This window comes from Amphibalanus amphitrite, unplaced genomic scaffold (assembly GCF_019059575.1).
Source record: "Amphibalanus amphitrite isolate SeventyFive unplaced genomic scaffold, NRLGWU_Aamphi_draft 000030F_arrow, whole genome shotgun sequence".
Taxonomy (NCBI): Eukaryota; Metazoa; Arthropoda; class Thecostraca; order Balanomorpha; family Balanidae; genus Amphibalanus; species Amphibalanus amphitrite.
Genome location: NW_024881526.1, coordinates 866,868 through 889,514, shown reverse-complemented (window position 1 = coordinate 889,514; position 22,647 = coordinate 866,868). Strand labels below are relative to the sequence as shown.

General features: G+C 50.2%; 1 protein-coding gene across 1 annotated transcript in view; it reads left to right on the top strand.

The window, feature by feature from the left end:
* The first annotated feature begins 10,246 nt into the window (after window positions 1-10,246).
* The window catches only part of LOC122367034, a 51,359-nt gene continuing 38,958 nt past the window's right edge, over window positions 10,247-22,647 (top strand). The window contains exon 1 of the mRNA XM_043339804.1: window positions 10,247-12,298. Coding sequence (XP_043195739.1) covers window positions 10,247-12,298 — 2,052 coding nt within the window. The remainder of the gene's footprint in view (window positions 12,299-22,647) is intronic.

Here is a 22,647-nt window from a genome sequence, read left to right as displayed (position 1 = left end):
CGGCGCAGAACCTCGGTCCATGGGAAGGGCACCAGCAAGTCGCTTGACTCGTGCTCAAAGTGCCGTCTGGTGGTCGTCGGTGGAAGCTGAGCTTCAACAGCCAACCACAGGGACCAGCCCAGCGCAAATAGCGGCGGCAACACCCAATCTGCATGATCCAGCCATCCGTTCAGGTCGCAGTGAGCCGGCATAACCATTACTTTTCATCTTCATGAAACAAAGCCGCCTTCATCTTTGGTCATTCGTTTTTGTTTCCGCGCTAAAAGTCATTGTGTGGCTCGCCTCACCCAGGGCCCCCGCCCCAGGCAGCCGCAGAATGACATATTTGAAAGAAGCATGCCCCCTCTGGATGACCATTCGTAGGGGAGAGTGGGGAAAGATGCCCAGGGTTTTGCTATGTCATATATTAATCGAAAATGACGATGGGAAAGCAAAAACTTGGAGTTTCAACGGAAGCCGACATCATTTTTTTCCAAAAATATCACACTTTCGTGCCTGAAATATTTTAACTTTTTTGCTATTAAGCATTTTCCTGAAGAAGTGAAAGGGGGCATCTTACCCCACAGGGTAGGAAAGACGCCCCCTGACGTTGGGAAAGATGCCCCCTGCACTATAAGTGACATAAATGGGCACGTGAATCGCCTGAACGAATCAGTAGTCCCTTCGAGCCTGCAGTAGACACCAAACGTCATCATAAGGCCCCTCAAAAGTAGTCGTAAGGAGCTTCAGAGGTCATCGTTAGGGCCATCATAGTCCAGCGCGGCCAAACAAGCCTCCGTGGTGGCGTTCGGAGATCACTGCGGGGCTCTTATAGGTCTTCATGATGCTTGAGGGTCCTCGAGCCCATCGTGGGGACCTCCGATGCCAGCGCGGCCCGTGGGGCCAACTTGGGAGCCCTTAAAGGATGTCGTGAGGGGCCCTGGAGCCAATAATGGGGCCCACAGAGGCCGTCGTGAGGGCTCTCAGAGTCAGATCACAGATGCCGCCCAAAAAGCCGCTATGTGGGCCGAGAGACCGGCATGGGGAGCACCCTGGACTGGACTCTCAATAGTCCCAGATCGGCTTTTGTATACATCAAAAGTATGTAATAAATGATTTGACGGGCTGTTTGAAGGACAGCCTACGGATTTAGGGAGGCGTCTTTCCCCATCAGGACAGGGGGCATCTTACCCCAAGGATACCGAAGTAACATTAAATCAGTACAATTTGTTAGCCATAAAACTACACCCTGAAACAAACTGTTTGGGACACAGTACACGCATGCTAATGTATCACGACTATAGCAAGGGACGCAAAAATTATTTTCCTTCTTTGATATTTACAATGTTTTGACACCAAAATATTTTTTTGAAAGCAGCAAATAAAAAACATGCAATCATCAGCCAGCCTTTGCCCAACTGAGCTTCGCAATTTTTTGTGCAGTTAACAAGGAAGGCTTCCGCTTTACGCTAAGAACATTAATTTCCAGGTCCGATTCTTTGTTTCGCCGCTAGAGGGGGTGGGGCGTCTTTCCTGCACCCTGGGCATCTTACCCCACTCTCCCCTACTTTGGGAGGGTCGTTAGCCTACCCATCGATCAGTGCCTGCCTCCTCATGGGATGAGTTCAAAAGCGGCGATGCATCCTTCGATTGTCGCATTCAACCAAGGCTTTCCGACATATGCTTTCAGTTTCATCTCATGCATGGTCCTGAGAAATGGTCTTATCCGACCGAAGGGGCATAACGGAGCTCAGTAGAAGATGTCCAATCAGCAGCTGTCAGGATTTCATACATGAACAAAGCACCCCATGAGAAGCCAGCCTACGAGCGCTTACAATCTACTACCGTCTTTCGACGTGCAGGCTAGCCGTCTGTCTGCTCGGGCGTGTTTACAGAAGCTGGTGGCGAGTTGGCAGCGAACCTTCTCCAATCCCCATGCAGCATCGCCGCCCTGTGGCCAAGAGGCGAACCAGAGCTTCGGTACCTTACAGCTCAGAGGTGCTGGCGCTTGCGTTGCCGCTGTGCTGGGCTATGTTCGGAGCTGGGCCCGGCAATACTATAGATCCCCTTGGGCTCGGCAGTCAGGTTCTTCAAACCCTCTGATCCAACATGAGGGCGCTTAAACTATTCTTACCGGCTACACCACGCACCACTGGCCCGGGCTGGACGGTCACATTCATACGTGATCCGACATGGGTAGCTCCTCAGGAGCAGGTCCGTAGTGCGATGCGGAGGTGACCTTTTGCGGGCTGCGTGGGAGACCGTCCATCATTATTGACTTAACGTGGTGTACTATAGAATGGCCGCCTAGACTGATGTCCCTTTAAATTCTTGTATGGCTCTGATGGTCATTCTAGACCGAAAGAGCCTAATCTAACAAAACTAGCAATCGGAAATTCAGGCTCAGCGGACTACTGCATGCGGTCAACAGCTAGGCCCCCAATACCTACTGCGCTACTCATCAACCGTAAAGCTGATAACTCCGTCCTCGACCTCATGATCATACGGCACATGTAGGTAAATGTGACAGATTAACACAATAAATTATTATTCATGGCTGTTTGCTTAATTCTTCCCTTTCTTCCTAATTCTGAGTTGGTTGAAGTCAGCAAAATCATTAAAAGGAGCACATACCTCGAGACAATGCTAAAACTCACAAGGATGATAAAGATAGATAAGTCATATGGGCGAAAAAGAGCATCAGCCCTTGCGACTGCAGACAGATCGTCGTACGCCCTTCATATTCATCCGTCCCTTGTATCCATATGATATCCATCACCTCTTTCCTGCAAGAAGTGAGATCTCTACCATCCCTGTAAGTACCAGCTATCTACCCTCTCCATCCCTGTAAGTACCAGTCGTTCCGCCCTCTCCACCCCTGTAAGTACCAGTCGTTCCACCCTCTCCACCCCTGTAAGTACCCGTCGTTCCACCCTCTCCACCCCTGTAAGTACCCGTCGTTCCACCCTCTCCACCCCTGTAAGTACCAGTCGTTCCACCCTCTCCACCTCTGTAAGTATCAGTCGTTCCACCCTCTCCACCCCTGTACTGGAAGTACCCGTCGTTCCACCCTCTCCACTCTTCCACCACCCCTGTAAGTACACCAGTCGTTCCACCCTCTCCACTCTTTCACTACCCAGTACCCATGTCTGTACCAGTCGTTCCATCCCTGCACTCCTGTAAGTACCAGTCGTTCCACCCTCTCCACTCTTCCACTACCCTTGTCTGTACCAGTCGTTCCATCCTCTCCACTCTTCCACTACCCTTGTCTGTACCAGTCGTTCCATCCTCTCCAATCTTCCACTACCCTTGTCTGTACCAGCCGTTCCATCCCGCCTGATCCCGCCGTATGCACGCCTACCGTCTGATCGAGCCTGTCCCGCGGCAAAAACACAGATACTAAATAAATGCCGCAGCGAGCCAAAACCAACAGGGTAGGCCGTCGATGCCGACTCTGCCGCTCCGTCGAACGAGTAGAGCCACCGGTCGGCGGATCGGGAAGCGATCAAGTGCCGCTAAGGTGCTGCAGGAGCGCCCGAGTACCCCACATCACTGATCAGACGTCAGTCAAAGGGATGACGTGAAGTTTAGAAGACATGCCGTGCAGGATGACGTGGCTAGTCTGGCCTGGCTGATAGTACGCGGTGGTGATGCCAACATCGCTCCCGTGATCAAAGTTTGACTGCGGAGCGCTTGCTGTTTCGCTGAATTCGAGTCATGTCATGCCTGATATCTAAACTGGCTTTAATTAGGTCGGCTACGGCGAATCGGTTACATACCTGGTTTCGGCGATTCGGCTGTCTACCTCTCAAAAAGGTTATGTGTATTGTGTACCTACTGTGCATGTGCATCGTTCAGTGGCACCCAAACCAGGATACATATTAGCCCTTTTCACGACGGACTATCCGGCGAGTGCACCTAATTTGACCAACTCTGCACCTTATCTCTTTTACAGCAAATATCTTTATTTTATGCATTTATTTCAGTGTTAAGCGATGATACTCTCTGATAATATGACAAAGCAAGTGCATATAAGCAATTAGTGCAACCCTATAGCTGATAGCTACTAAGAGACACACTGAACCTAATTTGACCAAATCTGCACCTAATCTGCACCAAATGTGCACCAGATGTGTACCACTCCAGATGGCCGTCGTGATAGCGGCTACTGTCAAGCGGCGAACTGAGATTCAACGCAAATCGGCGAAGTGATTTCAAAGTTGTTCTAAGCAGAACCTATTGACATTCCTCATGTTACATGTAGCATGTGTCTTGATGGTCACCCAGATAAGTATATCAAGAAAAGTCTGACTTGGGTAAAAGGAATGGGGCAGACAATAGAGAACACCGTCTGTCTCCATCCTCCAGAGTCAGAATAGTCATCTTTCTCCTCCACGCCGTCACCCCGATTTCGGGGCTGGACGGGCAACTTTATCCCATGCGGGCATCTCCCTTAGGAGCACGCCCGTAGGGTGCGGTGACCGCCAGGGCCGGGGACTGGGTGGCCTGTCCACGTGATGAGCTCAGTCCCGACGGGTCACCCGAGTGCCCGCCCAGACCAATGTCTCCCCCTAATTCCTATCATCCAGTTCCGCAATGGTCTCATTAGACCGGAAGAGCCTACCCTAAAAAAATGCGTTATTCGCAAGTTATCAAGTTATCATCAAGTTATTATCAAGTTATATATTAGCAAGTTATGGCCACTGAAATATAACCTCGTGAAATCGTGACTACAGTCGGGCAATCGTAAAACAACTTTTATTTGTCCCCTCCACATCGAAGTCTGTCCTGTTTGTGAAAAACAAGGTAGTGCGAGTACCAAATGAGCACACACCTAACCATTTTTAGGCCGTCACTACTCACTATGCAACCATAGTCCATAATCCAAAGAGGTTTACGTCTTTTTGTCCTTTTGACCAGGGGCGCCGCCACGGATTTTTGACTGGGGGGGACGGACTGACCGACTGAAAACCCAAAAGTAGGCATTCTTACCGTGGCTTTTTCGGCCCGATGCATTCAAAGTTTAAAGCAAATATGCCACTTTTAACGTTGGGTTTTGAACTGAAGTAACAGTTTTGTAGCAGCTGAGACAAGAACAAATCAGGAGCTTTTATGGCCCAACGATCACCCTAGCCAAAGATATCGGTATCGATTTTAGGTTTGAAGACTTGGGTTTTGAAGACCCTTGCCGAGAAATCCATTCCCTTACGGAAAAATGCCAGCCAATCAGCATTCAGCTGGTTTGAACTACGTAATATGATTGGCCAACGCGTAATCAGCTTCCGCTGCAATATCAGGCCTCTACGAAAGACGGTAATTGGTTCTTAACTTCTTATGTAAGAATAAAAATAAAATCCTTTTGCAAATATTCATTATGCTATTTCCTGACCATTTTAAGCATAAAAACTCATAAACCTGTGGCAAAACAACTGGTTTGAGGAAAGTAGTTTAGGTATTTCCTTTAAGTAATGGCTGTAGACCCGAGACCGAATTCCCACCGAGTACCTAACTATATACACATTTGATGTCCGATTCAATTTTGACACGGCAAAGCCTCTAGTGTTCTATCAGGGTATAATTGCTGATGTATGCCACTAATCTGATCGGTAGGTAATGCATATTGCATAGGTAATGCATACCCGCGTGGGGGAGGAGGCGTTGTATAGTTACAATCTCTCTTTCTGGCTTGTGCATGAATCGGCGCGAAGCGCCGCGAAAATTGGCAAAAAAAAAACATCAGGCAAAACTGCTCCAAAATACGAATTTTGCAGCCCGTTTAACAAGTTTGATACCTGAAAACTTTAGGTCAGGTCACCAAGTCAAGTAGTCAAGTCGCCTCAAAGTTTTGTGGTCCTGTCAACGGTATAGGTATAGCTTATTTCTTAGAAGCTGACAATTTAGTGTAGTGTGACTGCAGAACTGTGGGGTCGGAGCCGGAATCAGTCGGAGTGACAGTTTTGGCCAGAGTCGGAGTTGAAGTCTTCGAAATTGTTCGGATTTTGACTCCGAGGTCGGATTTGTTTAAAGTCATGCTCTTGGCTAGTTAGACGAAATATATTATGCCCGTTTTCTGCCAGTCGTGTTATGCGACACACGTTGATCACGATATCAAAAATCGGCAGTTCCGCGATGACGGGTCGGATAAGAGCTGGAGATTTTGTTGGCCGAGGTGGCAAGGGTCAGACCAATGCATGTAGGCCCATACCCCATATACTGAGTATCTAAACCTCCTGGACCCTCTCAGATTCGGCACCGTTCCATCTCTTCCATCCTCAGGACAGTCAAATCCTTCTCCTCCACGCCGCGATCCCCTGCTCCGGGCTGGACGGGCAACTTTATCCCATGCGGGAATGACTCCACTGGAGCTAGGTATAGTCCGTTGCCGGGTACAGTGAGTGCCAGTGGCTGGGCTGCCTGTTCATTGTTCAATTGGTCGGGTTCAGCCCAAGTGGCTCACTGGCGTGGCTGCCCGGACCAATGTCTCCCACTGATTCTTTCATCCTTCCCGCTCTGAAATGGTCTCATTGGACCGAAGGGCCTAATCAAATTTCGAGTAGGAAAACAGCCAGTAAAACGCCTTTTGGGGCGACCAATTCGGAGCGAGCGAGGGGTGGGCCTTGCACGTACGAAATTGCGAGGGGGTACCTCCAACCAACTTGTGCACTGCACCCTACTAACCGGTCCCTACTCCCTAACCATGTGTCAACTTTCAGCATAATCGGTTCAGCCGTTCTCGAGATCTGGAATCGGCCCCTGCATGTGCGCACGTGCAGCAGCACCCCCAACTGTGGCACATGGTCAAGGATATGCATTGCCTAGTGGGTGCCTACCTACATGCCAAGTTTCAGCGCAATTGGCCCAGTATGTTACCGAGATATTATAATTGTTACAAAACTGACCTCTTCGTTTTTCACGTGGCAGGTGCATAATGGGTCACCCACATGCATTGAGAATAGTTCAATACTTGTTAGAAGGAATGAAGCTGCCCTACAAAAATTACCGCATGTAAATCAATCAAGTGGTTTCTGAGATATAAGTATCGCAAAAGCATGACCACGGCCGGCCGCTCATACTCAGAATTCAGAAATGTCCCGAAAGACTACGCTCGCTTCGCTCGCTCCGTAATGAGTTTGGGGGGGACGTCCCCCTTCCATTCTGAGAGTGGGGGGGACGCGTCCCCCCCGTCCCCCCCGGTGGCGGCGCCCATGCTTTTGACCAAGTTGACCATTGGCCAAAACGCGAGAATTTGAGGCAAATCGCCAATCAAATATAAGCCCAATATTTATAATATTACAAAACCGTGAAGTTATTGGACTATTTTTCCATGAACATTGGACAACATTGCTGAATGCATTTGTATTTTTAAGGGTAAAGGTCAAGTAAGTAGAAGTCATTAGCAATAACCTGTTCAACGGGAACAAAAAAGTGACTTTGAGCAACGGGCGAGACGAGAGGTTCGAAGAGCTGGCCGATAGCATATGAGTGATATGACCATTGACCAGCAGTGAAAGTATCAGCCGACGTGAGCACTGAGCAGTTCTCCGACAATCGGCACATCTTTAGGCAAACCTAGTACCTACGTCGTTTTAACCCTCGCATGTGTTCGGCGTTTGCCAGCTTCTAATGTGTAGGGGAGGGGGGGGGGGGGGGTCGGTGGGACCCCCCTTGTTGTTTGGCCCCTGATCGAGCTAGAGCTTCGCGAAAAAAAAAACGAGCGTGTTGCCCGTGACGAGAGGAAGCCGATGGTACCAAATTTTAAGGTCCTAGGTCATTGGTTGACCTTCCAGGTCAGGTCAATGACCCAAAATCGGGAAAATCGGGACTTAGAAAGTCGTAAAGTGTGGCTGCTAAGGGGTTTTTCGGGGTGCTGATCACGAATATCGTGTTAGTTTTGTTCACAGATGATGTCTTTAAGCATTTTGACCAGGTCGGGTCAGGTCAGGTCAGGTCAACCAGTAGGCGTCGTGACGGGTATGCGTAGTACGTGTCAACCGCCTCTGACAGCTTCGTAACATGTTACGAAGTCACCAAAACTACTTCGTAAATGTTCAAATGGTCGCTAAATTTGAATTCAGCTCCAAAAACTAGCCTAGAAACATGTAAAACTCGAAAAAGTGAACCGAGGTCACCAAAGGTCACTGACCTGACCTGACCTACAGGTAACCTTGACACCCACCCTAATGCATGGGAGCAACATCAAATCACATGTTTGAACGTTTTAAACCACGAAAAGCTTGCAAACGCGCGGCTAATGCGAGCCGACATACACGTAATCGTGATTCCGGCCAAACATGGTCTCGGAAAAGAGGTCACAGGTCAAAGGTCATTGGGGTCAGGGTCATGAAATTTTCAGGGTAGGTGTAAAATTAATCAATGCGAGGGTACTGAAAGTTTCGTCGCGATCGGCCGCTTTTTACGCGAGTTATTTGCGAAAAACCATGGAGGGGTCCATCCGACCCCCATACACATGCGAGGGTTAAGCGGGACGATGTAAGTGTTGGGCTTTTATGGACCCTATGATATATGTATATGTTACCCTCTTTTTTTCTTTTCCTGACAGATCCGCCAGAAAACTAATAAGGCAAAACTGCTGATGGTTGGCCCACAACAATTTTATCCGTGAACATGTTCCTTAATCTTAAATATATTTAGTTGTACAGAACTTTTCAGCCATTTTTTATCCCCCGTCCGTATTGTTTTTTTAACAACGTCTAACGTTTGTGGGGAGGGGGATCCCTGGAACCCCCAGACGTTTGGCGTCTGATCGAGGGCTTCGCGGAAAAAAAGAACGAGCGTGCTGCCCGTGGTAAGAGAAAGCCAATGATGCACAATTTTAAGGTCGAATGTTATTGGTTGACCTTCCAGGTCAGGTCAAGTACCAAAGAAGTCAGGGAAAATCAGGACCTGTTAGAACATCGTAATGTGAGATTGTTATAGGTTTTTCTCGGGGTTCTCATAACAAACTTTCATGTTAGATTCGATCGAAGATGATGTGTTCATGCATTTGTGGTAGGTCGGGTCGGGTCAGGTGAGGTCAATCAGTAGGCCTCCCACCGGCTATACATAAGAAGTGTAAACCATCACGGATAGCTTCCTTACATATGTATAGCATTTATACCAAAATTAATTCTCAAAAGTTTAAGTGGGTGCTTAGTTCAAAATCAGCTCCCTCGAAATATGCAAAACTCAAAAAGTGAACCACGGTCATCTAATGTCAATGACCTTGACTTGACCTTAATGTGACCTTGACACCCACAATAGTGTATTGAACAAACAGCATTTCACACGTTGGAACGTTTGCAACTATAAAAAAACTGGGAAATGTACGCTGACATGGGTCGAATCGCGATTCCGGCTTGATATGGTCTCGAGAGACAGGTCACAGGTCAAAGGTCATGAGTCAGGATCATTACATTTATAGATATTGTGTAGAATTGATTAACTCCGAGGGCACTGAAATGTTCGTGGCGGTCGATCGCTTCTTGCGCGAGTTATTTGTGAATAGCCCAGGGGAGGCCCATTCGACCACCATCCCACCCCAAAGCGCCATGATTAATGCACAAAAATGTGTGTGTATTTTCACTTCAAATGTGCATGCAGCATGTTGATCGTCGATCTTACCACAGCACCACGCAGCGTACATACACACACACAATACCACGTAGTGTATACTGTATGCGTCGCATTGTGCCTCACATCTTGTGCGTGAAATGTGATTGTTGTGTGATGTCTGTTACACCCCTTCCGTTCATGTTCCGTCAACAGCCCCATCACCATCCGAGCATCCCATCATGCTTCCCCGGCGCGGAACCGCCCAGAAGACTAGCGCGGCGAGCGGTGCGGCGCGGAGGCGGTGCACCTCAGCCTGAGCGTCACCCTCACCGGTTACATGGCGACGGTGTCTTCCTCGCGGGGTAATCAAAGTGGCGTCGCTGGCGGTGCGAACTCAAACTCGCTGTCCGTGCGGACTGGCGGACCTCCTGAGCGAGCCAATCGCCGTGTTGTCCGAGTTTAATGGGCTGTCGGCGCGCCCGGCAGCCGCTGTATATGACAAAGCCCGCACTGGCCGCTGGCAGGCGGGCCGAGCGGCCGGCTATTCTCAGCTCCGCCGCCGGTAAACGCTAGGCCAAGTGGCGTGGTCGTGTCGCGTCGGCCGGGGGCGCCCGCGCCCGCGCCCGCGCGCCAGTTGGAGCCGCCCTCTCGGCCCGGCCGCGCCGCCCGGCCGGCCGCCCCGGCACGTGCAGGTGTCAGTGTGTGAACGTGCCGGATGGCCTCCTCCAAGGAGAAGCCGGCGCACGGCGAGCGCTGGCTGCTCACGCGCAAGACATGGCGCTACATGGCCGACGCCGGTCGTCGGCTCATCCCCGAGGGCTGGTCACCCGAGCACGGCGCAGCCGGTATCCATCAGATCGAGCAGAACTTCCAGGCCGTCTGCAAGAAGGAGAAGAGCTTCCTGCCCTGGCCCAAGAAGAAGCACGAGCACGAGGAGGAGGGCGCCGCAGCGGCCGCCGGCGATGGCGCGCGGACCGTCGAACGGGCTGTGGACGCGCTGGACGTGGTGGACGCCAGCTCCAGCGTGCCGGAGACGCCCACCACGCTGGGTGCCGACAGCCTCACCGCCTCGGACGAGGAGGTTACCGTGATCGAGGACCCCGGCCTAGCGGCGTCGCCGATGTTCGCTCAGGCGGCGCCGTACGGGGCCAGCGCCGAGGCCTACCAGCGCTCGGCCGGGCTCCGCACCTTCTCTGCCGGCAGCCGCATCACGCCCGTCGGATTCGACGCCGAGGCGGCCGAGGAGCTGAAGCAGCGACTACGGCAACGGCAGCATCAGGACCGCGAGCGGCAGGAGCGCGAGCGAGAGGTCACCGTCGGCGAGGAGCTCGAGGCACTGCTCGAGGACGGTACCAAGAAACTGGTGCGCTGCGTGGGCACGCAGACCGAGGCGCGCCCTGACGACCCGCTGCCGCCGCTGCCTCCTGTCGAGACGGACAGCGGCAAGGGCACCGAGGCCGAGGTCAGCACGCCGGAGACGCCGCTCAGCCCGCTGTCGGTGATCGACTCGCGCTCCGAGCCGGACAGGGGTGCCACCGCTGTCACCCCCGGATTCACCAGTGTGGGCGTGTTCGGCGACCTCTCGTCGCACACTGTGCCGCGCAAGGACTCGGTGACCCACGCCGGCGCGCCGCCCTCGGACGACGAGCAGCACAAGTTGCGCCATGTCGAGCACGGTGAGAAGGACGGCGCCAAAAAGGAGTCCGCAGAACAGCCGTCGCCAATGCTGGATCGGTTCGGCGACAAGCTGTCCCGCTACCTCAAAATGGCGCGCCGCGACTCGGTCACGCGCGACAAGGACAAAAAGGATCGCTTCAAGACGGTCAACTACGACAAAACGCTGCGCAACATCAAGTCGAAACGAATCAACCCCGACACTCTGGAGGACATGAGTGAGGAAGTCAAGCCGCTGGAGCTCGACGAGCCTCCCAAGTCCCTTCTCAGCGATCCACCAAAGCGGGCCCGCGCACCAGCAAAGGTCGCCAAGCCTGCGCCAGTAGCAGCGGCGGCGGCAGCGGCCGCACCGCCTGAGCCCCGGCATCATGACGCGAAGAAGAAGAAACGGCGTGGTATCCAAGTGGGCGAGCCGCTACCTCAGTACATTCTAGACTCGTTGCGCGGCGCGTTACACGGCTTCAAGCCGACGCGCAAACTGTCCAAGGCCGAGAGTGAGATATCTGCGAGCGCTGACGAGCGGTGCAGCGACCCGCTCAGCCCGCGCTATTCCATTACCGTCAGTGACGACCTGGGCACGCGCGACCTCACCCTCTCGGACATCGAGTCGTCCACAGTGGCGCCGTTCAGTCTGTACAGCAGCGCGCGGACTAGTCTGGACGTGACCTGTGACGCGGTGGACGATTTTCTGGCCGGCCGCGGCGCGTGCGGTGGTGACGTGCCGCCACCGCTGCCGCCCAAGCCGGGCGTGGTGGCGATGCCGCCCAGCCAGCCGGTGGCGATCTCCGAGCCGCGCCGCGCCTCCTCCTCCGACCCGCTGGTCGCCTCCTCCTCCCCCTCCAAACAGGGCTTCTTCGCCCGGCGGCTGTCGCACGCGCGCGCCCCCAGCGCCCAGGCGCAGCAGGCGCTGGCGCATCAGGCCGCCGCTGCCGGCCACCACGGCTCTAAACGTGGCTTCCTCTCCACAGTGATGCAGAAGACGGGCAAGGCGAGCAACCACGGCAGTCGCGTGGTGGCAAAGAAGCTGTGGAAGTCGCGCTCCAAGTCCCAGTCGCGCACCAGTCTCTCGTCCGCCTGTGTCTGGACACCTCAGGTGAGTGGACGGCTTGGGCCTCTTGGGATGGGGGAGTTTAGGGGAGGGGTAGTAGGGGTGCTCTGGTGCCAGTACCATGAGGCCATGATTATAACCTCCCTGTCTTGTTCGATCGGTCACAACAGCTTACGAAGTCTATTTTGGCTGACGGTGTTGCTTGTGGCACGGAAAATATGTGCGTAAAATCAACAACCGTTGTTTGGAGCCGCAGGAAAGCAATGTTTTCCAAATTAACTGTGATAGCCGCTCTTAATTCTACGAAAATGCGGCTTATTTTGGAGCCGTTTAGCTGGTCAAGCATCATTCCAGCCATTATCTTGATTTCAAAACCTTGAAATGCCAGCATCTTGCCAATGCAAGTGGTGCCAAAACATGATTGGTGCTGATATATCACAACCACTTTTAACTGTAATGTAGTCGAGTGCCAGGGTATATTGAATTAGGTCGAGTGCGGTTAATCAGTAGGTCGCGTGTGTTGACTTTTGATGAACTTTCCTCACCATGCAACGGAGGACGCCGTCATCTATTTTTGTTGTCACGGCGTTTCCAACGCGGATTCCGGAATGATCAGAGCCATCAGCTCAACCAACTTCAAAGCTCTCGATTTTGTGAACCGTACTTGGAACCGCACTTGGATCCTTGGTCAAGTTAGGTGCCATTTTGTCTCACCATGGTTCCCAAATTACTTCACCGAACGTCGCCAGACCATGAAGGGGCATGTCGTGCCCGGCTTTGGACGTTATGTTTGGCGTTATTCAGGGCAGTATAGCTGGACCGTTGATGTTCCTCTTATACACGGGCGGCATCCAGTCCATGTTGTCTGAATCTTGTTAATTTGTTTCGTACAGCAAACGACGCGTAGACAAGGGAGGATAATGAAGATACCGCTTTCTCCTAATCCATCCGCTCCGTTCCTTTCGTTCGATGCGGATATCCGTTGCCCATGCATGAAGGGAGCTGAAGTTATCCCTCGTCCAGCTGCTTGCCGAGTCCGCGCGGCGTGCACTGTGCCGAGTGTGCAGACGCATGTGCCTTGGGCCAGCCATGCCCAAGTGCATGCAAACATCCGTGTGCGTGGTGCGGTCGGTGGCCAATAGTTTCACTCGTGAAGGTGGCCGCTGAGGGACCTGCGAAGCCGGCGCCGGCTGGGCCAAGTGCACGTGGGCCGCGAGCTGTGCTCAGGGCAGTCCGCACGTTGGTCCTCGGGCAGGTGTAGGGTGAAGGACACATCCCGTGAAGATGGCCTTCATGCGATCGGCGAGCAGCGCCGGCGCGGTCGGACCCCGTTCAGGTGTGGTAGGCCGTGTGCGCGGTCGGCAGTCGGCGCCGACCGCTGGTGCATATGTCCGTGTGCGGTCGGCAGGCTATCCCTCTGCCTAGTGCTGGTGAACAGCCGGCCTTTCTCCGAGCAGATGGGCTTTGCGGTCGGCGGGTTATGCCTCCACCGGTAAAGTCTCCGCCGATGAAGTCACCCTCACCTCAACCGGTGCAGCCGATGCCGTGTGCGGTGGCCGCAGCCGCCGCGTTCCTCCGTCTGCGGACGTCAATGCGGCGTCAGCGCGTCCGGCAGCTGCCCTCCGGGTCAGCTTGGCCGGCGGCCAGTGCGCCGCGCGGTCAGCCGGCCCGGCCGCGCCCGCCTTCCTGAACATTCCATGCACGTCACGTCCGCCGAGCGTCCGAGCGTGCATCCGCTCCTCTCCCCGCTCCACCCCCTCTCTCCTCGTCTCTCCCCTCCTCTCCTCGACTGGGTGCTGAGGGTCGCCCGCGGGTGGCCGGTGAGTACTGCCCGGACAGTCGCTCGGCCGCTGCCAAAGACACGCAGCAAACGCATTCCTGGCATACAAGTGTTCAGTCAATAGCGCTCTGTGATGAGGGTAACCTTGTGGGAAGTGTTCAAGTGCATGTCACGCATCTCAAACCGCGAATTTATTTGTATTATTTTATCACGCTCATGAAGAATTCTTCCACAGCTAGGCTGTAGTCAGCATGTGAATATCAGTGGCCATCTTGAATATTTTCGGTTTGAAATGTCCTTTATCTGGAAAGCAGACGGCGCGCTGGAGTGAGCCCCGGTCATGAGGAGAGATCTTGGTGGTATAATCTATTCCACCATGCGCAGGTTAATACGCAGGTCCGCTGCTTTACTCCACAGTTACTGTTGAATTCAGTCTTCAAGTGAACTGGTTGTGTCGTGCAGCATTCTGGTCGTTTTAAAAGAGCAAGTTGCCACAAAAACAGCTTCGCACCATAGCAGCTGGAGCCTCGACAGACCAAGCATGATCTTATGATTCGCTACTGAGATGTCTGGAGAAGATCATCAATGAATTACTTTGATGGATTCAGTCATCTCTATACCGCTTTTGGGGTCTCGTTTCAGTCTGAATCCCCACAGTTTTAACCACATTGATGGCATGTGCCCTAGTAAATCTAGCATCGCAAGGGACGCTACTTCCTATCCAGCATACCTCAACAGTAAACAATTAATCTACCTTTTAAAATCCCGTGCCAAACAACCTAAACAAAGAAATTGTTGGCCAGCGGCCGCTTTCCAGCCCGGTCGTTTGGTGGCAGCTCGATGTCATCACAAAGGGGTGGCCAGTTGAACCAGCAGCTGTCGTTCCGTTTTCCGGTGCCGTGGCCGGATTGTGGCCGTTTGTTTTTCGCCAACGGCCGCATGCCATCGGCCGGAGTCCGAGGCACGGCCGGTCCCGCCCCCACCGCCGCCCCGCCCCGCTCTGGCACCGCGCCCGCCCAGGTAATGTGTCTGATGTTGCGCCCGGAACGGTCACGAGGTTGTGACGTCATCGTCTACGTCATCGCCGGCTTGATGACATGCGGCTGGTGCGGCGGCGAGTCTGAGGGCTGACGTGTGGGGTGGCTATTGATGAGTTCGACACATGATCTGCGAGGAGAAACGGTCGTTCGTCGGGTCGGAAGGGAAGAAACGGGACTGAATCGTTCAGAACAGGACTAATGGGAAGGGGAGCAGGATGTGAACGGGATGTGGATGGACGTGGGGGTGGAAGCGGGGGCGGATCCAGGATTTTATTCGGCCAGGGGCCAATGCAATGGGGGCGGCATGTTCTGAACATTGGAAATGTAGTGAAAATTCAAGTCAACGTCTTCTCTTCCCTTTCCTCTGATGTTGGTTGTGTGTACCGTGATTTGATAGTGTCGCAGCGACCCGATTCGTCGCTGCGCAGGATGGCATATTTCTCGGGCTAGAGGCTTTAGTCCTCAAAGCTCCTCCCGATCCGCCACTGGGTAGAAACGAGTAACGAGAAAATGGACGGGACTGATAGCTAACGGGAAAGTGCTCAGTAGCAAAAGGAATGATGGAAGACGCTAAGCGGCATACAGACGGGAGACGATTTTCCTTCTCTGATTTCCCGTCTTTGTCATTCCCCATTCGTGGCCCCGGTTTTCTGCTCTGTATCTAAGACTAATGATTGCATTCGGCCTAGCTATAGCAACTGTCTGATGGGTGCCTGCAGTTGAACCGCCAGCATCACATACAATCGAGGAATCAATGAGCGGATACAAATTTGGTACAAATGAGCGAGTGAAAGGCAGCCGCCCCGATCAGTATAGCTCAGAGGAAGAAAATCATAACAGTAAATAACAATGCAAAACATCAAACATGATTACAATCAGCTGCACTATAGTGGCAAAAAAGGGACACTTCTCTTTTTAGAATGCACAGTTATTGACGTATTTGACTGAACTGACGGCGGTATTTCAGCGAGTACTTAGGAGTTGGTCAGTGTCGGATAAAGTCCGGATGAGTGAATGAGCACCTACCGTACTACTGAAATAGTGTCATGTGACCTTGTCTATCGCTTCACTTATTGGCAGAAGTGAAATGAGCCAGTTGGGAACGTAATCACCGTCTTAACAACTCAGGCTGGGTTAAGAAACAGTTGAACAATTGCTAGGGTTTGCTAGGGAGAGAAAAGACAGAGCGAATAGGTGCATATCAGCTGTGAAATCAAGCATTGACTGAACTACCACAGCTAGCTTGAACCCACACATTGAACGGGAGCAGTGATCACACTTATTAGTTAGTTTAAAGTCACATACGCGAACAGGAGAAAGCGGTGTTTTCTCTTTAGCTGTCACTTTACAGCCGAGCCAATACCGACGCCACGATTACGCACTCAGAAGAGCTAATAAAGCCGAAACTACTGGCGTCTGCAGAAACGATGATAACGAAAATGTTTGTCATACTTCCCCGTTATTAATTAACACAGGTGTCAGCGTTTCTAGTAGAATGTTACGAGCACGTCCGTGAGCCAATTCATGGTCCCAGTGTATATTTGGGTTGGTCCGCTCACGACTTTGTCACCTCGTGTTTAGGTCGTTTCGAGCGGAGAAATGATGGTGATGTGAGAGTGTGATCAAAGGTGCGATGAGTTAAGTCGAGTGCCACTCAAATGATCCAGAGGCTTGCACATTGTTAATGCCACTTTGCCAAAAAGTGTACCTATTGCAGTTACGCTTTGCTTGTTTTCAAATGAATGATTCGTTGAAGATTTTGTCCAGATTGAATACCTTCTTTGAATTTGCATTAGACGGTTTCTCTTAAATTGATTATTTTCCAGTAGAACTGCTTTAACCCTCGCCCGCACATGCCATTTTCCCATCCTAGAACGCACATGGGGGGGGGGGGTGGTTGCCACCCCCCCCCGCGCCATTTCGTTCCTGTTGGAGATAGAGCTTAGCAGTAAAGACCAAAAAGATTCTTTGGGAAGAGACGAATCCAATGATACCCAGTTTTACCTTCTCAGGTCAGTCATTGACCTTCCAGGTCAGGTCAAACTAAAAAATGTTGATGTTTTGGGTCACCGTTGGATATCAAGTGCGCTGCTTATCAAATACCGATGACGATGCTGTTTTCTGGTGCCAAACCAGCTAGAACCTCTTTGTCACACTACCCGACCAGAATTTTGCTGCTGAGGTCATTTCAGGTCAAGTTAGGTCAAGGTCAGTTATATGTGTTTGTATGTCTGTGTGTGTCTGTGTGTAAACTGATGTGTGCACCGATTGTTTTTGGGTCCATATCACATGAAATCATGATCTGAGAAGCTTTTACCAAAAATGCAGTCAAAAAACTTCACAAAAAGTAAATTCAGCTTGCCTAAAACGCAATTATCTTAGATGACCTAGGTTGACCTTGACCCTGACCTTGACCTCTGTACATCGTCGAACAACATGTTCCATGATAGGTGGGAGGTAAGACTGGCAAAAAAGGCCGAAATCAGGGTGTCAAAAGCTCACAAGGCCCATGGCAAACGCTAGATGTTGAGAATTGGCCATTTGGGTCATGACATGACCTGAAAAACAAGGTCATATCTCCGAAACCAAAAATTACAGAAACTTGAAATTTTCAGTGGACATCAAGAAAGGATAGACGAGCAGCTATACGAAAAATCAGCCTTCTAGCTCTAAAAATGTTGAGTGCAGAGCAGAAAGACTGCCTGGGGGGGTGGCAACCACCCCCCCCATGTGCGGGCGAGGGTTAAGAAGATTGCCGTCCACCTCCTGGTCTCCTGTGACATCTTGTCATGCATTTGTGGGCATAGGCGGCGGAACGGGGAGGGCACCGGGGCACCGTGCCGCCCTTTGATTTAGGAATTCTAACATTAGCCCTATGGGCGTTGCATGGAAAGAATGGGACCAAAAGTCGGCAGTGCCCCCCCCCCCCCTTAATTGAAGGTGTTCCACCGCTACTGTTTGTGGCTAGCCGTAACTGGATTGGGGCCTCTGAATCGGCTGTGTGATTTGAACAGTCGTTTCAGCTCACAGCGACGGCCGGTTGTATGTACTATGCTGCGCCGCAATACACGACTGTCGTGCGGCACAGCATACCATTTCAGGCATTCAGTTGGAGCGGCCGCAGCCACGGAGCGGCAAGTAGTCCAAACATACCTATCCTTTGTTCAGCGTAATAATTCCAATATCATAGATGTAAGGTAACCTGAAACAATGATATAAGCTCGTGACAGCCCGACCCTAACCGCATCAAGGCGCATCCGACCGACCCAATCTTCTTGTGCTCTCGTTGTATTTAGCCGTTGTTGTATTGATCCCTGTTGACTGTTGTAGTAGCCTATCGTTTTGCTAAGTCGAAAACCAGGCCATTACGTCGTCTGTTTTTAAACTGAGTGCTCTTCACATTGGATCAGTATAGGCTGTCGCCGCCATTTCACCTCGTCGGGCGCCTGCTCCGGTCATGGCCGGTCCCTGCCCGGGGGCGTTCTGACGGTCAGGCGATGTTTTTGTATTGTTTCTCAGCGCGCCAAAAATACGCCGCCGGCGCGCCGGAATAGCTCATCGCCAGATGGTACGCATCGGCGGTGTCGCGCGGTCGGCATTCCTGATACCGTTTACTTTGGACAGTGACCGTGTCACAAGCGGTGGCATGATGGGCGGGGGGGGGGGGCAGAGAGGCTCCTTCCGGCCGAGCGAACTGGAAAGAGGATATGTGGAGCTAATGCAGGTGAAAGAAACGGAGGCGCAGAAAATGTGATGTATTTGAGAGATATACTCTTTATAGAATCGTAATAAGTTCATCAGAACATTATAGATGGTGGAGTTCAGCTGAACCAGCTAACAGCTGTAATAAAAGACGATAACGTAATTGATAATCCCGGTCGTTATTTTCTCAAGTTCTGATACAGGTTGTAGAAGCTGATGTGACTAGCAGATTAAACATATTCACTTTTTAAATTGCGATTTTCCGTGATTGCTTCGAGATATTTTTTGAAGGAAATTGGCAACAACTGGCGAGACTTCAGCATCCAACAGTGTTTATAATGTAATTTGTCTCAACGCGCGCGAGAGAAAATTAAAGAACACCTCAGCCAATCGATTCAATTTGTGCTCGCTAATTATTGATTATGAGACATTTCGAGACAGAACCAGAGTGCTACTAAAAGACTTTTAGGAAACCAGCGAGGTTCGCGTCCACTTGCAACAACACTGCTCTGCGTTACAGCAGAGGCTGCAGAAGGTGTTTTAGATTGGGGCGCAAAGTTTCGACAAGGGAACTCCTTAATCGCAGGGGGCCCTGTCTGGAAGTTTTGAGCCCCTTCACTTTTTCAAAGTTGATCATTGATAAAAACAAGTCAAAATTTTTGAAAGACCTTACTTTTGCATAAAACCGTCGCAGGTCCCTTATAGTCAGGGGAAGGAGGCCCAATTTTGGGCCGAATAACGCAAAATTGGGTAGAGCTTAGCAAAGGGTGGTTTCTGGGACAAAAATAACCGCTGAACCCGAATCTGACCGGTGCGCACCTCTAACTAATGTTGCACCACTTCCAGAGTACGTGCAACTGCGTGGCTCATCTTTTTTGGAGAATGGTACCTTTTTAATGAATTGCAGTGTAACGTCGTTGATATTTGAGATATTGTTTTGAGATTTTGTCCCTGTGCTAAAAACACATGGCGTAATTGAAAGCTGAAGTTTTGCAATGTTCGGGCAACCGATGACGTCACTGTGAAGTCATTTACCTATAAATGAGTTGAAAAAGTCGTCTTGCCCTTAAAGCATTTAACTTTATTCCCGTCGTATGCAAATCAGAGAAGGGAAAATAATCAAACATGATCTATTACCCCGTTTACATGAGTCAGCGAAAATGACGTTTAGAACGGATATTTCCGTTTAGCGAAAAGTGCGCAAGTTTCGACTCATGTAAACTGGTTTGGGCGCGCAAAAATGACGATAACGCGGAACGGAAATATCCGATGAATTAATGGGAAATATCCGTTTAGGACGTCAGGCTTAAACGGATTTTTTGCGCATCTAGCAGAAAATGACATGAATATGCATGTTTTATAGATGAAATTTTTTAGTTTACACATCAAAATACATATTTATGTTGAATGGTAGGTCTAATGACAATGAAATCCACTTTTTGCCCCTGATTTCGCGCCATTGTGGCAGATTCATGAAGTACCTACATAAGTGTTGAGAGGAACGTCCTATGCTTCAAAAGGGAAGCATTCTAGTTGAGTGGTAATTTCCTTATTTCTTAGATTCAACAATCAGGGTTCAATTCCAGGGCCACCAACATGGCCTTCCCAGCCAGTCGCTCCCTATAGCCACTTGGAACAGCTTGGTATTGCCATTTAGTGCTTGGTACACTGGATATGATGCTTGATTTATTTTGCTTTAGTACATGCTCCCAAAAATTTTATCTGCCTAGGTACTTCAAACTTCCTAGCAGTGATTCAGAATAACTTATGCTTCAGCGAACAGCCACCAGACGGCAGGGCACGCAGGCTGGTTGAGACAGGAACTTGGCTGCATGCCAAAATATACACAAGACACACAGCCAAATTTACTCAGTGACACTGCCATCTGCCCCCCCCCCCCCCAGTACACCAATATTTAAATGTTTTTAGATAATTGTTCCAAAGAAGTAGATTCTTCAGAGGTGGAAAGGCCTCTGAAAGTTCGGTTAATCTCGGATGGTGGAAGCAGGTACCTGGCAAGTTTTGTGGAATTTGTAGAATCATACCTAACCTTACCTACCAACCTAACTTTCAACCTACCATCCTTCAAACACACCTACATGCCTACAACCTATTATACCAAACTACTTCCTACCAATCTACAAGGTCAACCAACCTACCAAACCACATAGGTACCACTCGGACTTCATCTTCACATCTTACCTGGTGTGATTGAGAGTGGATTATTCTATGCATTTTGAAAATTGCACTGATAGTGTCTCAAAGTTTGGTGGTGAGTAGATGTAACTTCTGTTATGAATAAAACACATGGAACTGATGGATCCTGTGTTGCACTCGACAGTCAAGCAATGCAATGCACAGCACAGGTCACATCTACTACACAATTCACCTAGTACTGATCTGACCCCTGTCTTTGAAGAACTGAGCAGCTAAAAGCAAAAAATGAAAATAAAATGCTGGAATATTCAAGTGCTTCAAATGTGTCAACCAAAATGTATACACAATCCCGCACCACCCACTTTCATACCAATAACCAATGTTTTCTGAAGTGTGGCACCATCCTGCACATCCTTTCATGCATTTTCATTTTGTCAACTTACTGGAGGTCAATCATGATGAGCTATGACTATTATGAGCTGTCTTAGCCTTTTTCTGAAACCAAAAAGACTTTCAATATAGATGTGCTCTTCAATGTTGTCCAAGACCTCAATTGTTTTCTTGCTTTCTGACAGTTAATCACGCTTCTTTTACAGCACACAAGTAAAATAATGGCTTGTGCCATGATTATTTCTAATTCTACATACAAAACTTTAAAGAATCAAGTAAATTAAGCCTAAAACAAGCACAAATAATGCTTGATAGGAGCTGCGCCAGACATGTAAAAATGCGCAAAATATCCGTATTTTTCGGGCTGCCGGCGTTAAGGGAATTATCCGTTCCGGAACGGATTTTTCCGATAAGGCTCATGTAAACGGGGCCACCGAAACGCATTTTTCCGTTCCCAGGCTAATCGGATATTTCCGTTTAGGCTGAATGACTCATGTAAACGGGGTATTTGAACATTTCTGAGTCGGATTATGCTAAAATCGTTTTTGTAGAGGTACATGTGAGTCACGTTGAGAACGTGACAATCCAAGTCACCACCTGACAGATTTGGTCAAACTGGATGAAGTAGTACAGCAGATTGATAAATCACGTGAAACCGGATATTTTTATATCATTTTTACCGTGTTCTGGCGCTGCGACGGCATTTAAATCAGAATGCTGTTGGCGTTGAACTGACTAAATATCGTTCCTTTGGTCTTATTTATAGTTCAAATTGTATATTTTTATCTATTTCAAGTAAATATCCATTCCAATGAATAACGGAAAGTCAGCGTGGGTTCAGCCTAGTCGTTACGCGCGTTTGGGTAGCGATAAAAAATGATCCAGAACTGTGCTTGTCATGAAGACTGGGAAAGAAAATAAACAGCTGTGGTTTATCAAAAAGGGCAAAAATCACCTTTGTAGGAAAGTGAAATATCTTGGATATTTGAGGAAAACAATCTAAGATCGAAGCGAGACCACACGATAGACGATGCAGGAACAAAACAGTACCTACAAAAAAAAGATCTGACAACCGAATGCCTCCTCGTAAACCTGTTTTGTGTGAAGTGCATTTTCTTGGGACTACATTGCAAGTGAAAATTCATTTCTATCAAAGAAGCATGAATTCGTGATTGCCCTATAAAGTTGAAGCTTGGTGACACCTTCAACATGCATGCGGCTCGACACTATCAGATGCTCTTGGAACACACATGGAACCGTTTTAGACAAAGCTGCAGATTGATGATGACGGGCACGACGAGCTGAATATGGAGCTCTCCCGACTC